At 35.7% G+C, this 15,965-nt stretch overlaps 1 protein-coding gene across 1 annotated transcript in view; it reads left to right on the top strand.

Annotated features, from left to right (window-relative positions):
* Positions 1 to 15,965, top strand: part of HDAC9 (histone deacetylase 9) — a 912,954-nt gene that overhangs the window by 765,529 nt on the left and 131,460 nt on the right. Inside the window, exon 24 of the mRNA XM_029929772.1 lies at positions 13,072 to 13,190. Coding sequence (XP_029785632.1) covers positions 13,072 to 13,190 — 119 coding nt within the window. The remainder of the gene's footprint in view (positions 1 to 13,071; positions 13,191 to 15,965) is intronic.

Below are 15,965 nucleotides of genomic sequence, written 5' to 3' on the forward strand. Positions count from 1 at the left end.
ATATATATATATATATATATATATATATATATATATATATATATATATTCCTGTACTTTCCTTCCAATAGGAAAAGATAGGAGACAAACACATATGTTTTGTTTACTATCTTTATTCAAAAAACTTAATTGTTTAGATAAAATTTTAAATGAATGCCTTTGAGGATTTGCCCCATTTAAGAAAAATTTTAGTTTTTTTCTCTTATATTTCACCCAAATGTGGTTTTTAGTCTTTCAGACATGATAGATATTCTGAATTAAAAATCAGTCTACCCTGGTGTAGACAGAAGAGTACAAACACTTAGCATACATTGCTAAAATAATTGCCTCAATAAAAAGATCTGTGGTGTCTTAGTTTCATCAGTGTATCAGGGAACTAAGCATGAACAACTTTAGAGAAGAAAATAAAGATACAGTTCAATATTTAGCATGTCGTTAATCCAACAGAATTTGCAACATAATAGACACTCATTATATACTTGTTGAAATAAATGAATGAACCTTACCAATACCACTATTAAGCACCCATTACCATGTAGTTCTTCAGGATACCGCATATATTGTAGCGCAGCATCACAACTCTTACAATTATGTATCACTAACTCATTAAACAAACAACTACCACTCAGACACAATTCTAAGCATGTATTTTATTCCAGTTTTTCATTTTTCTTATTGTTTTGAGTAAATTCAAGTGTATAGGATTAGTCCTGAAAGAGAGCATTTTGAAACTCTGTGTGAAATTGGAAAAACCATATATTTGTGAATTCAAGAATGATATACGTAACAAACATGGTATTTGAGTCAGATGGAAACTAGTAGAATCTGTATTATTTTGAGATATGTGGATAAATAGATATAAATCTCTTGGAAGTGGGTAAGATGTCTTTGTTAACAAAATAGTTGCTTTGGGATGAAAACCTATTCTATTTCATATGAATTTCTACTATATTTTTCTAAAGTAATAGTAGGTTTTTTTCTGACTTTTGGCAAAAATGAACATTTTCAAAAATGTTTTGATGAGGTGAATGGTTTGTGTTTCATTCTTTCTTACTATATCCCTTCATTTGAATGGAGTATAACATTCATTACTTTCCTGTGAAAATATTTGTGAGAGATACTACTTTTTAAAAATAGTTTATTGTCAAATTGGTTTCCATATAACACCCAGGGATCTTCCCCACAAGTGCTCTCCTCCATTACCACCACCTCCTTTCCCCGTCCCCCTCCCCCTTCAACCCTCAGTTCATTTTCAATATTCAGTAGTCTCTCAAGTTTCGCATCCCTCTCTCTCCCCAACTCTTTCCCTCTTCCCCTTCCCCAGGTACTCCATTAGGTTTCTCCTGTTCTCCTGTTAGACCTATGAGTGCAAACATATGGTATCTGTCCTTCTCCGCCTGACTTCTTTCGCTTAGCATAACACCCTCGAGGTCCATCCACTTTGCTACAAATGGCCAGATTTCATTCTTTCTCATTGCCATGTAGTACTCCATTGTGTATATATACCACATCTTCTTGATCCATTCATCAGGTGATGGACATTTAGGCTCTTTACATGTTTTGGCTATTGTTGACAGTGCTGCTATGAACATTGGGGTACCTGTGGCCCTATGTGTCAGCATTTCTGTATCCCTTGGGTAAATCCCTAGCAGGGCTATTGCTGGGTCATAAGGGAGTTCTATGGATAGTTTTTTGAGGAACCTCCACACTGTTTTCCAGAGCAGCTGCAACAGTTTACATTGCCACCAACAGTGTAGGAGGGTGCCCGTCTCTCCACACCCTCGCCAACATCTATAGTCTCCTGATTTGTTCATTTTAGCCACTCTGACTGGCATGAGGTGGTATCTCAGTGTGGTTTTGGTTTGTATTTCCCTGATGATGAGTGATGTTGAGCATCGTTTCATGTGCCTGTAGGCCATCTGGATGTCCTCTTTGGAGAGATACTATTTTTAAAATTTCTTAAAGTAATCTCTGTACCCAACATGGGAATCATACAACCCCAAGATCAAGAGTCGCATATTCTATCAACTGAGCCAGCCAAGTGCCATCCACCCCCTTATTTTTTAAAGAATTTGAGATACTATTTTTTTGTTGTTGAGAGTTTGAATATCTGAAACTTTATTATTCAACTCTCAGTTTTGATTGGCAGTTTGGATGAATAGGACATTCTAAATTTTAAAAAGATTCCCAAGTAGTGATATAACCAACATGGTGATGTAGATTGTTCCTGACTTTGCTCCCCATCAAAAGAACAATTAACAACTATTCAAGGAAAAGACATCATCACTGGGAGAATTCTAGAGCATGGGGATAAGGCTGAAGCAACCCCCGTGCACCACAGAGTCCAAAACAAGCTGTGTTAGAGGGGTAACCACATTGCTCTTAACCTGAATGGCACATCACCACACAGAGAGGTCTCCCTCGAGCCTCTGGTTCCTTCAGGGGGAAAAGAGAACCCAGAGGGGACAAGACCACTCCCAGCATTGTAGGTTGCTTTGCAGGAGACCCTACTCTGATCTCACACCACAAGGATTGTGGGGACATCTGTGGGGCTCAACCCCTGAGGATCTGATTGTGGTGGAGAAGGCAGGGGTTTGCAACAACCAGTACATGGATATTAACTGCCCATGTTCATACCTGCGGTGCCTAAGTAATAATCCCAGTCAGTAGTTTTGCTCATCTGCAGAACCAAGTCAGGAGTGCATTTTGACCAGAGTACATTATGAAGTGCAGATCTACTTGATTCAAATCCTCATAGGAGGAGTTTTGCAGGCCTTAGAGCCTGGTTTGCCAGGGCCAGGCAGTGAGTTGAATTGCAGCCCCACTCACTTTGGAAAGTGTCTTCTGGCCCCACTAGAGCAGAAGGGTTGGAGATAATTCCTGGGAACTCTGGCCCAGTGGCACTTAAACCTAAGAGGTGGGCAGGCAGAGCTGATTGCCCCGAAAGCAAAGCCAGTACTAGGAGTGGACTATTCCTCTACTGTGCACAGACAGGAAGATTAATGAATTCATAGACAAGGCTGAGGGTAGCTCCAACAACAGAGCCTATCTGGGAAATTGAAAGTAGTCTGGAGCCACCCTGACCCCTCCCACTGCCACCGAGGGAAGGGATCTGAGACATAACTTTACATACTGTAGACAGTGCATTTCTGTTTTATCTAACCAGAAAGGCTGAAGACAACTCCTGGAGGCTCTGCAGCCCAGTGGCACTTGAGCCATGAAGTGAGTGGGCAGAGATGATAGTCCACACAGCAAAGCCAGTGGACCTCTATGGTCAGGGAATTTGGGGTTGCTGACTGGCTTGAATTAAGACAACAAAGAGCTTTATACTTGGTTTTGAGCCAATTATGGGGAACATAATTTGTAGCCCCACTCATTGCTGAATACAGTCTTCAGCCTGTCTGACCAGAGCACCTAGCCAGAGTGTGTGGATAAGTTGCATAGCCCATTCAACAGCCCTACATCCAGTAGCATTTGAATGTGTGGTACTTGACCATGGCCTGTGGCTTCCCCAACTGCAGAGCAGAACTGGTAGACTCATGTGATCTGGGAAAGCTATAGCCTGATTCTGTAACCAAACCCAGGTCCATCTGCCTGATGCCCAGCAAAGTCAATAACTGAGATATCAAGTATGCAGGAGGAAAGGGTTTATTTGAGAGGCAGCCAAATGAGACAGGGGGGCAAGCCTCAAATCCACCTCCCTGAAGGGGGAGAAAACAAGTTTTTGTAACTATAGGGGTTGAGATTACACACATACTGATTTTAAAAGGCAAAGAAACTTAGAACTATTCATAAGAAAAGATGGATCATGCTCATTGAGCATATATATATATACACACACACACATACATATATACATGAATACATACATATATACATACATACATATTGTATGTGTGTGTGTGTGTGTATATATATATATATATATATATATATATATATATATATATATGCACATATATCCCATGTTCAATTTAAGGTGGATACTTAACATCAGAACAAGGCAAAACTCAACCTTGACATCAGGAGGTTATCATAGGACAAGGAAGAGGGGCAATGGGCATGCTCTGAGAGCTGTATAAACTGGATGGAGTTTGGGGCTCATTATCTTGAGTAAGGAATGCAGGGTCTTACTTGTTCTTAGGCTGAAACCTTATCAGTTGGCCTTGCATCCAGACTTCTGCAGAGCCAGCTAGTAGAATTTTAGTGGTGTCTGAAAAGATACAATAGCCGATTAGGGGAAAATAGTTCTCTGAAAACCAAGCTCGAAAGTTTCTTCTAGTTTCAACCTCATTAACCCTATGGGGCACAGTTTCAGTTCAGATCCCCAAGCAACAAACTATACAGGGCTTTGTCCTCATCATGCTTCCCTGCCAGGGCAAGGAAATGAATTCATAGCTTCATCTGTTACTGAATATATTACCCAGTCCTGACCATTTTAGTAAGACTGTCTAGAGAATTCAGGCAACTGTGGAAACCATCTTGCAGTCATACTTGGGTAAGGGTACCAAGTAGCTGTCTTACTCAGCTGTTTTCAACAAGTAGCACACTTCTCCATTCCCATCCTCAGGGCTCAAACAACAGCCTTTCCCCAAACCAAAATAAACCATAACGGGCGGGCCCCACCTGCCCAAGGACATTACCAGTTGACATGCCCACAGACCCAAACTCAGCTTACTGCTGAAAAACTATCTCTGCCAAAGCAAACCTGTGAAGTTGAGAGGAGGATGATTATTCGCATGTGCAGATACCAACACAAGGAATCAAGGCTCACAAAAAATCAAATAGATATCAGCAAAGGAAACTAATAAAGTTCTAATAACTATCTCCAAATAAATGGAGATCTATGAATCACCAAACAAAGAATTCAGAATAATCCTTTTATTGAAACTTAGTGAACTACAAGAAAACACAACTTCAAGAGATTAGTGAAGCAATGCATGAACAAAATGAAAAGATTGACAAGGAAATAACAACAATAAAAAAAATCCTAGAGTTGCAAAACATAATAATTGAACTGAAAAATTCAAAAGTAGTTCAAAAGTAGACTCCACATTGCAGAAGAAAGAATAAGCAGCCTGAAGGACAGGATATTGGAAATTACCCAGAGGAGCAAAATGGAAAAAAAAAAAAAAAGGAAGGAAAAAAAAAGCAATGAAGAAAGCCTATAGGAATTATTGGGTATAATGAAAAGAACAATGTTCACATTATGGGAATTCCAGAAGGAGAAGAGAAAGAGAAGGGGACAAAATGTATATTTAAAACAATAATGGTTGAAAATGTACCAAACCTCATCCAGATCCATGAGGTCCAAAGAAACACAAATAGGTTGAAAACAAAATAGGGCTAAACTGAAACATATCATAAGTAAGTTGTCAAAAGTAAAAAAGAGTTTTAAGAACAGCAAGAGAAAAAGAGATGTTATATGCAAGAGAATCCCCATAAGACTGTCAGTAGATTTCTCAACAGAATTTTTTAGGCCAGAAGAGATTGGGACAGCATATTCAAAATTTTGAAAGAAAATAACTTTCAACCAGGAATTCTGTACCTAGTGAAGCTATCATTCAGAAACAAAGGAATGATAAAGACGTTTCTGAATAAACAGAAGCTAAGGGAGTTCATTACCACCAGACCTGCCTTACAAGAAATGCTAAAGGCATTTTTTTGAGCAGTAGTAAAAGAACACTAATTAATAGTAAGAAAACATTAAAAGGCATTATAAACCTCACTGATAATGGTTAACATGTAATCAAGGTTAGATTCTGAAATATGTTAATAGTGGCAGATAACTCACAAATCTAGTTTAAATGTTAAAAAAAGAACATAGATAAAATAATCATAACTATAATAATCTGTTATTAGTTACACAGTATGTATGTTTAAAAAACATGTAAATTGTAACAGCAACCTGAAATGTGAGGGGAAATAGAAATAAAGGTGTTAATTTTATGAGTTGTATTGAAGTTAAATGGTTATTAGTTTAAAATAAAGTGTTAGAAGCTTAAGATATTTTATGTAAGCCTCATAGTTAGAACAGGGAAATCCTATTGTGACTACACCAAAGAACACAACAATGAAGTCAAAGCATACTGATACCAAAAGGCATCAAAACACAGAAAAAGCAGCAGAATAAGAAACAAGAACTGTGGATCTACAAAACAAATAGAAACCAAAAAAAAAAAAAAAACAGTCAATACTAGGTCCTTATCAATACTTTAAACATGGGTGAAATGTGTAGAAACCAAAAAAAAAAAAAAACAGTCAATACTAGGTCCTTATCAATACTTTAAACATGGGTGAAATGTGTGAAGGAAATTAAGAGGTACAAACTTCCAGTTTTAAAATAAAAAAGTCATGGTGATGAAATGTATAGCATAGGGATATAGTTAATAATATTGTAATATACTTATTGTGGTGAGCATTTCCTAATGTATATAATTGTTGAATCACTATGTTGTAGACTTGAAACTAATTTAATATTCTGTATCAACTATACTTCAATTATATATTTTTTTAACTTTAAAAATTATTATTTTAGGGATGCCTGCGTGGCTCAATCAGTTAGGCATCTCACTTTAGTTCAAGTCATAATCTCATGGGTTTGAGCCCCGCATCAAGCTCTGTGCTGACAGCTGAAAGCCTGGAGACTGCTGTGGATTCTGTGTGTCCCTGTCTCTCCCACTCTGTCTCTCTCTCAAAAGTAAATAAACATAAACTTTTAAAAAATAAAAATTATTATTACTTTAAATATAATGGATTAAATTATTAGACATAGATTGACTGAATGGAAACAAAAAAGAAGACCCAACAATATGCTGCTTACAAGAGACTCACTTTAGCCATAATGATGCACACAGACTGAGAGTGAAATAAGGGGAAAAGATATTTCAAACAAATAGTAACCCTAAAAAAGCAGGAGTTGTTGTACTTACACCAGACAAAATAGACTTTAAACTGAAAATGGTAAAAAGAGGCAAAGAAGATCCCAATATCATGATAAAGGGGTCAATACATCAAGAAGATAAAACAAGTATAAATACTTATGTGTTGGATTACCTAAATATGTAAAGCAAAAACTAGCAGAGCTAAAAGGAGAAATAAACAGTAATTCAATAGTAGTTGAGGACTTTAATACTCACTCTAAACAATAGATAGATCATCCAGACAGAGAATTGATAAGGAAAGATCAGACTTGAATAATGCTATAGACCAAATGGATGTAACAGACATATACAGAATATTCTACCCAATGACAGCAAAATGCATTCTTCTCAAAGCACACATGGAACTTTTTCTAGGATAGACCATATGTTAGACTACATATTAGTCTTAGCAAAGTCAAGAATATTGAAATCAATATCAAGTATCTTCTCTGACCACAATGACACGAAACTAGAAATAAATAATGAGAAGAAACCTTGAAAATTCACAAACACATAAAATTAAACAACACTCTCCTGAACAACCAGTGGATCAAAGAAGAAATCAATGGGAGAAATAAAAAGATTTCTTTAGACAAATGAAAATGGGAACATAACATACCAATCTTTGTGGGATGTTAGTAGAAGCAGTTCAAAGAGGGAAATTTATAGCAATAAACACCAATACTAAGAAGCAAGACAGATACCAAATAAACTGTCTAATTCTTTTACTTTAGGAAACTAGAAAAAGAACAAACAGCATGAAGTTATCAAAAGGAAAGAAATAATAGAGATGGAAAATAAAATAGAAAACAGAAAAAATAAAAGATTAATCAAAGTAAGAATTGCTTCTTTGAAAAGATAAACATAATTGACATTTACCTAGACTAACCAAGGAAAAAAGATAAAACACCCAAATCAACAAAATTAAAAATTCAAAAGGAGACATCAAAAAACTGACATCACCAAAATTCAAAGGATAATAAGAGTCTGTCGTGAATAACTATTTGCCAAAAAACTGAATAACCAAAAGACCTGAGACATGAGAAAATTTCCAGAAGCATACAGCTTACCAAGACTGTTCAGGAAGAAAGATAAAATATGAATAGATCAATTACTAGTAAGGAGATGGAATCAGTGACCAGAATTTCCCAACAAAGAGAAACCAGGATCAGATGGCTTCACTGGTGAATTCTAACACTTAATAATTAACACAGATCTTCCTCAAACTTTTCCAAAAATTCCTTTTACAAAGCTAAGTATTATCCAGAAAAAAACAGAAAAGCACACTTAAATACTACAGGTCACTATCCCTGATTAATATTTATGCAAAAATATTCAATAAAATACTGCCAAACTGGGTTAAGCAAAACATGAGAAAGAATCATTCACCATGATCAAGTGGGATTTATACCTAGAAAACAGGTGTGGTTCAACACAGATATAAATCAACTGATGTGATACATCACTTTAGTACAATGAAGTCCATATATGAGAAGCCCTCAGCTAATGTTGTTGAAATGTTACAGGCTTTTCTTCTAAAATCAGGAACAAGACAAGAGTTCCTACTCTCATTGCTCCTATTCAGAAGAGTACTAGAGGCTCTAGCTGGAGCAATCAAGCAAAAAAGAAAAAAAATATCAAAATTGGAAAGGAAGAAGTAAAATTGTCTTTCTTTACAGATGACATGATTTTATATAGAGAAAATCTAAAAGACAACCAGAGACTCTTAGATATAATCAGTGAATTCAGTAAAGTTGTAGCATACTAAATTAACATACAAAAACCAGTAGCATTCTGTACACTAACAATGAATTTTCTGAAAAAGAAAGAAATCAATTCCGTTTGCAATAGTATCAAAAATAATATGTTGATTCATGCAATCTGTCAAGATTCAATGGCATTTTTACAGAGGTAGAAGAAACATTCCTAAAATTTATATAGAACCACAAAAGACTCCCAAGTAGTCAAAGAAATCTTGAGAAAGAACAAAGCAGGAAACATCACATTTCCTGATTTCAAGCTGTATTATAAAGCAAATTTATCAAAATAGTATGGTACTGGCACAAAAACAGAAAAATAGAACAATGGGACAGAATGCAGAGCCCAGAAATAAACTCAAGCATATACAGTCAACTAAAATTTGAGAAGGGAGCCAAGAATACTCCATGAAAAAAGGACAGTCTCTTCCGTAAGTGGTGTGTGATAAGTGGATATTCACACATAAAAGAATATATAACACATAAAAGAATGTATCACACATAAAAGAATATCTTATACCAGTCACAAAAATTAACTTGAAATGGATTAAAGATTTAAATATAAGTGCTGAAACCATGAAGCCCCTGCAAGAAGAACAGGCATTGGCGTGGAGAAAACAGAAACCTTGTCACTGTTGGTGGAACTGTATATTGGTGCAGCCATAATGGAAAACAGTATGGAGATCCTCAAAATATTAAATATAGAACTACCATATATATGATCCATTTCCACTTCTGAGAGTATATCCTCAGGATATGAAAACACTTATTATTTTCGTTACTTTTTTTTTCCTCTTCTTTTTTTGGTGGTGGGGGTGGTTATGTTTAAATGAAATTGCTTTTACAACACCAAAGACTTAATCATCCATTTCCTATATAAAAGGTAGCTATTTTTCTGCATGGACCTCAAGCATATTGTAGTATAGAGGTGGAATTTAGGGAAAGGTATTAAGCAGGCTGTGTTGTAACTTATGGGCAAGTAATAAATTGTATCATGTATCTTGAATGTATCATAGATAAGCTGCTATATAAAGATCGCCACTTCAGATAGCTGTGAAATTAGGTGATTAACTAGTTGGTACTTAACCTTCTAATTTCTGTATAAGTCTAATTACATGAAATAGAAGTTGGGGTTCTGATTTTTTACTTTGCTTTTCTGTTTGGAGTGTCATAACTCTGTATTGTAAATGATGGAAAATAATCGCATATGTTAAAAAAATAAATTGTATTATATTCAAAAATAATTAAAAATTAAAAAAAGAATCTGCACCCTTATGTTCTTAGCAGCTTTATTTTTCATAGCCAAGATGTAGAAACTACCAAGATTGTGGAAGAATGGATAAAGAATATTATTGGCCGTAAAAAAAGAGAAAAATCCTACCGTTTACAATAAAATGGATGGAACTTGAAGATGTTATGCTAAATGTATGAAGTAAGTCAGAGAAAGACAAATACTTTATGGTCTCACTTATATGTGGCATGTAAAAAACAAAGCAAACAACAACAAACAAAAAAGACAAACTCAAGAAAAGAGATCAGAATTGTTATCACAGGCAGAATGTAGGGGCAAGGTGGTCAAAGGTACAAACTTCTAGTTAGAAGATAAATGAATAGTAGTAATGTACAACATGATGACTATAGCTAACACTGCTGTGTGATAAATTGGAAAGTGTCATGAAAGCTAATTCTGAGTTCTTATCATGAGGAAAATACTTTCTTCTTTGTTCTTTCTTTTCTTTCTATTTTATCTAGATGAGAAGGATGTTAGCTGAACCTATACTGGTAATCATTTCACAATACAGAAAATATAAACCATTATGGTGGATACCTTAAACTAATACAGTTTTCTATGTCAATTATTTCTTAATAAGATGAGTGGAAAAAAGGAAGGGGGGAATCCCTTTGACTTTTCTTTGTATGTTGACTTCCTAAATGGGTTCTTTAAGTGTTTGATCTAATATTGTCAGTTTTCCAAGTCTTTGTTTTGTGTAATGCCATGTGACAGAACTTTTCAACTTTATCTTTTAAATAGTCTATTATATGTTTTGTTAGCTTTTTTCTTCTTTTAACAACGCCTTGTTTTCATTCTCTAGACATACTATTTTATGTCTTTGAGGATATTCCTAATTTTTGTAATTGTAGTGTCTTCCCTGAATTTTCTCTGATTCTGAGTTCCCTTTCTTCTATTTGTTTGCATGTTTTATTGTCTTTTATGCTAGAAATTTTCTTCAAACAATCATTCATATTTGAGGAAAGGGCACTGAAAAGATAAGTGAGAGTTTTCTATGTTGAGTGGGACTTTTTGAGTGATACATTCGCTATGGGAAGACTGAGGAAAAAACCTGATTGTTGGTCTGAGTGACTCTCAACTGTCAGTCTCTTGGTATTTTCTCTTTAGTCAGTTTGTTTCTCTAGGAAGAGAAAAGTCTTTCTTTTTGTAGCTTCCACTGCAGACACTTACACTTATGTTTTAACTTTCCTCTCTGTAGTTTATATCTGTGTTTGTAATGTATTCAAATTATATTGGCAATTCTTGACTCCTTTACTGTATTTGTTCTTCAAAACTATATACGTATATAACTAATACCCATATGTAGAGAGAACCCATTATGGAGAAGATAATGAGCTGTGCCTTGACGGATGTGCACCATTCAATCACTCGTGCAAGTATAGAGTGATGCGGGAGGGGGGGCGGGGGGAGAAGAGAATGGGGAGAAACTTGTCCCAGAGTGAGAAAGGAGATGGAAAACTGGTTACTATGATGCATGTGATTGGATGACAATTTTGTTTGATCATCTACCTGGATGTTTTCCTAAGAGTATTGTTTGTTTGCTAAAGGAGTACATAGGATTAATCATACTAAATAGACTTCCTTGATCAAGCGCTCTTGATTCTTTAGGACAATGTATTCCAATATATAATATTCCAAATACATATATCACATGGTATTTCACTCCTATGAAAGTAGTGAATTGGTGATATGTAACACCTTTATGAAAATTATAATGTAAGTGTTGGCGTTATAGGAAAGGAAAAGGATTGAAGGTATCACTCTTGATAATGTAGCTTTATTAGAGACTTTTAATTATGTTGAAGAATAAAATAATGAAACTGTGTATCATAAACAAAAGTAGGTTTTCACTTAGTTTCATTGGTGGCTGAACTCAGATATGAGTGGCTTTACAGTTGTTAGAAAGACTAGCATGAAAATCACTTACATCTACATTGATGAGTTTGAAATAGTAAACTTTTATACTTTCATAACAGTAGTGGAATTATGAAAAACATTTATTTCATTCATTTATATCTCTATCTAGGTAAATTTCACATAATTATCTTTATTCTATAACTTTAACAACTTATTTAAATTTTTAAGTGTTGAACTAATATATGGTCACTATAAAAATATGAGATAATAAAAAATAAAAAGCAAGAATAATAATTAAAAAATAAAAAATTAAAAGAACTCAATTTTGTCATGACTTAAGGTTAACAGTTTTAATATTTAGTGCAGTTATTTCCCCTAAACACACAGTACAAACCTTTTTAAACTTGCTGTTTGGGGCAGTTTCCCAATTTATTAAATAGTCCTTGAAAATTTGAATTTTAATAATGGCACATTAGTCTTGAAGCCTACATTATTATTTTTATTTTATGAATCCCAGTAACATCTATTGATCATTTTCTAACAAGTCCAGCACTGAGGATGCAGGGCTTAGGGCGGCCTGAGAAGGCGGAAGAGGTGACCGCTGAAGTGCCAGAGTGGGGCCAGCAGGGGCTGCTGTCGCGGATGAGGCTGCCGCGTTCCGGGGTCTCTGACCTCAGACTCGCTCACCGTTATAGTCTGGATTCTATTAAAGGAATTTTGTGTTTTTCCTTTGCAGGAGTTACCCCCTACCATGACAAATATTTTAAAATGTTTTTTTTAAGTTTGGAAAGCAACTTTTTCTCTAAAGAAATTTATAGTTCAAATTTACACCAAGTTCTCACTAACTGGAGCAAGCCAGGTTTTCACTAAAGCTTCGACTTTCCTCTGTAAAACATTAGTCACTCCCTTGGAAGAAGCACTTTTTTTTATAGGCAGTGGGATAAAGCAGCCACAGATGTGCATGTAATATGATGGGCTTTAGAATGTACCTGTAAAGCTTTTTTTTTTTTTTTAATTTAGAGGGGGAAGAAAGATGAAAGAAAAAGACTGAATTGGGATGCTAAAATAACAGTGATTCACTATTAAGGAAATGATAACTTTTTGATCTGTTCAAATGGTGTTTTCTTGTCCCCTTCTCCTTATTCTTGGGAAGTTCTTGAGGTTGTGCCAAGTCATTTTCACTACACAGTTTTTAAAGGTATTCACCATTCCCATGTGTAACTGGTTGCCTTTTTACTGTGCAGGACTGTAGTGACGCCTGTGGCCAAAGAGTTTGATCCAGACATGGTCCTAGTTTCCGCTGGATTTGATGCATTAGAAGGCCATGCCCCTCCTCTGGGGGGGTACAAAGTGACAGCAAAATGTAAGTACTATCTTTTAGGAATTTATGAAATGTTAGGACATACTAGGTCTTTAAAATAAGATTTTTGATAATTCAGTTCATGTTTTCTGTTTTGTCAGATTCATCTCTCTGTAGATGTCTGCCTTTAAGACAGACATTAAATTGTTTTCTTTGGTAGACCTAATGGGGCATTTCAGATCCTTTATGTTTTCCCAGAGTCCCGTTTTGCTACTTAAAGGCAGTAGTGATAGGACTTCTATTTAAAATGCATTAAAAGACTTGAAAAGTTATGAGTCTGGAAATGCTACTGGGCTTTTTGCAAAGAGAATGGAGGTCACTGTTTTTATTCTATTGTACATGTGGTAAAAAAAAAAAATACGTGTTTCCTAATAATGCTATGGTCTCATGGATTTGAATACAAAAGTATAGTTCCCCTTGGTCAGCAGCTCTCTACAAGCATATGGACAATGCTCAGGATCTCTACTGGTCTTCTTTTGTGTTGCAGAGATTAACTTTTTGGCTATGTTCCTTAGCATTTGGTGTGTGTTCTACTACACACCAAATGAATAAATGAATTTTGTGTTATGCATGCATTTCAATAACATGACCTCATGGAATCTGGCTAGAAAGAGGCTTTCTTCAAGAACAATTCCCATGCTCTCTGAGTATGAAAATAAGTCATACATATAGTCCACACATACAAATGTATGCTGGCACTCTGGAAATGTATAAAAAAGAAGGAAAAAAGCGGAAGTCCACAAAGAATAGGATTGACTATTGTGTATTTTAATGGGGGTTGAAAACAAATAAAAACAACCTAAATAGTTTTTAAGTGTGAGAGATGAGTTTAGAGCAAGTGTGTTTTATTAATTTAAAAAGAACCAAAGAACCAGCACCATGCCAACCTTTGTTTTTAGTTGGCTTCTCATATGAGAGAATTTTTTGCACTCTTAATTGTTCCAGTAACATTGTTAGGTAGTAGCTATTTTTAATATCTGTTATTTACCCATGGTTTTTGGTGCCTTGTTGTCTATTGAAAACATATTGAAAGAGGCAACTCCACAAACACAAACAAAGCATAATAATTCACAAGTTTGGTAAAATTGAATAGAGAGGTGTTTGGTTTTATCAGATGTCTTTATGATCCCTTTTCTTTCTTCATGGAGTTCCACTTAAACGGAAGTATATTTTTGAATTGTGGATAAATCTCATTAGCATTAAGAATGGTGAAGAGTTTAATCTAAAAAAAAACAAAAAACCAACAAAACAACCTTGTACCCAAGTTAAGATAAACCCAAACAATAGAAGACACATGGAGCAAAGACAGAAATCTAGAAAAGGTGTTCCTTGCTTTTAAATCCAGGAATCTCCCTCGGGAAGGAGGAATGTTTATATTTGGCTCTTTTTTCCCCTGCCAAGGAGGCAAGCTGTAATGAGTCCATTTCTCAGAACTGGCTGCTAGGAACTCATCATTTTGTTTTCTTTTTTGTTCATTTTTTGCCAAGTGAAGTTCAAACATCAAGTGTCATCTTGGAAGGTAGCATAGAAAGTAGTATTAGCGTCATATATTTTAGGCATAGATCTAAGAAACATGGTTTCTATGTCTTTTTAGCCTCGGTACAATGCACCAGGACCTTTATTATGTTATGTTTCTTTATCCATTTTGGGGGAAGCTCTTCATTGCTTTTTATGCCAAGATGAGTTTGTCCATAATCTCTCTAGCCTCTTACCCCTCTTTATCTGTTTTCCCTTCTTACATCTTTTCTACTCAACATACCATGTTTCCTTACAAGGTGACTTGTTCCCTTAGAAAATTATACAAACATAAATTATAACTGATTTAATAATTGGCCCTCTCTTGAGTACTTACAGTTTAATAAGGAAAAGATAGATGTAGAGGAAAGGATATATTAGAACTCAGAGACTGTAGTAGAGGCTATCTAAAACATCACATATTTCATAGGTGAGAAAACTAATTTATTTTACTACCTGAAATAATTGGGGTTAAAATCAAAGGGCTTACTCTGAATTTGTAGTTAGATAACATTGCATGACACTTTCATTGGATTTTTTCCACTAAAGAAAACAGTGTTTCATAAAATGCTTGAGAATAGAGTACTTGGATGCACACTGCAGAGGCCATTTTGGGGCTCTAGGCCCTTAATTCCATGAGCACAGTCTGTGATAGACACTGACTGGTCCCCAGACACTTAAATGAAAAACCACAGGGGCAGCTGGGTGGCTCAGTCAGTTAAGCGTCTGGCTTCGGCTCAGGTCATGATCGCACGTTCGTGGGTTCGAGCCCTGCGTCGGGCTCTGTGCTGACAGCTCAGAGCCTGGAGCCTGCTTCAGATTCTGTGTCTCCCTGTCTCTCTGCCCCTCCCCGCTCATGCTCTGCCTCTCTCTGTCTCAAAAATAAATAAAACACTAAAAAAAAAAAAAAAGAAAGAAAGAAAAAGAAAACCACAGAGCATCACATCTGGGCAACTGTTTGTATGTGTCATCTCCTACAGGCCTGAGTATGCCAGCATTATTTTCTAGAGATGCTGCTATAAACTGGGTGGAGGTTAAGATGACCAGACAGCTGTATAGTTATTCTTCCAAGTAGCTCACCCCTGGCTTTCTTTGTTCTTTTTCTAACCACCTGGCAAATGCATTATGTTGTTTTGGTCTGAAAGTTCTCCACAGGCAGTCAATATGGTTCTTCACTGTCCTATGCCAGAAGTCATCCTCCAATTGAGAGGAGTCCCAAAATGAAGCTAGAAATGGGCCAAAACCTATAGTAAAAAGTAGGTA

The sequence above is a fragment of the Suricata suricatta genome, chromosome 2 (assembly GCF_006229205.1).
Source record: "Suricata suricatta isolate VVHF042 chromosome 2, meerkat_22Aug2017_6uvM2_HiC, whole genome shotgun sequence".
Taxonomy (NCBI): Eukaryota; Metazoa; Chordata; class Mammalia; order Carnivora; family Herpestidae; genus Suricata; species Suricata suricatta.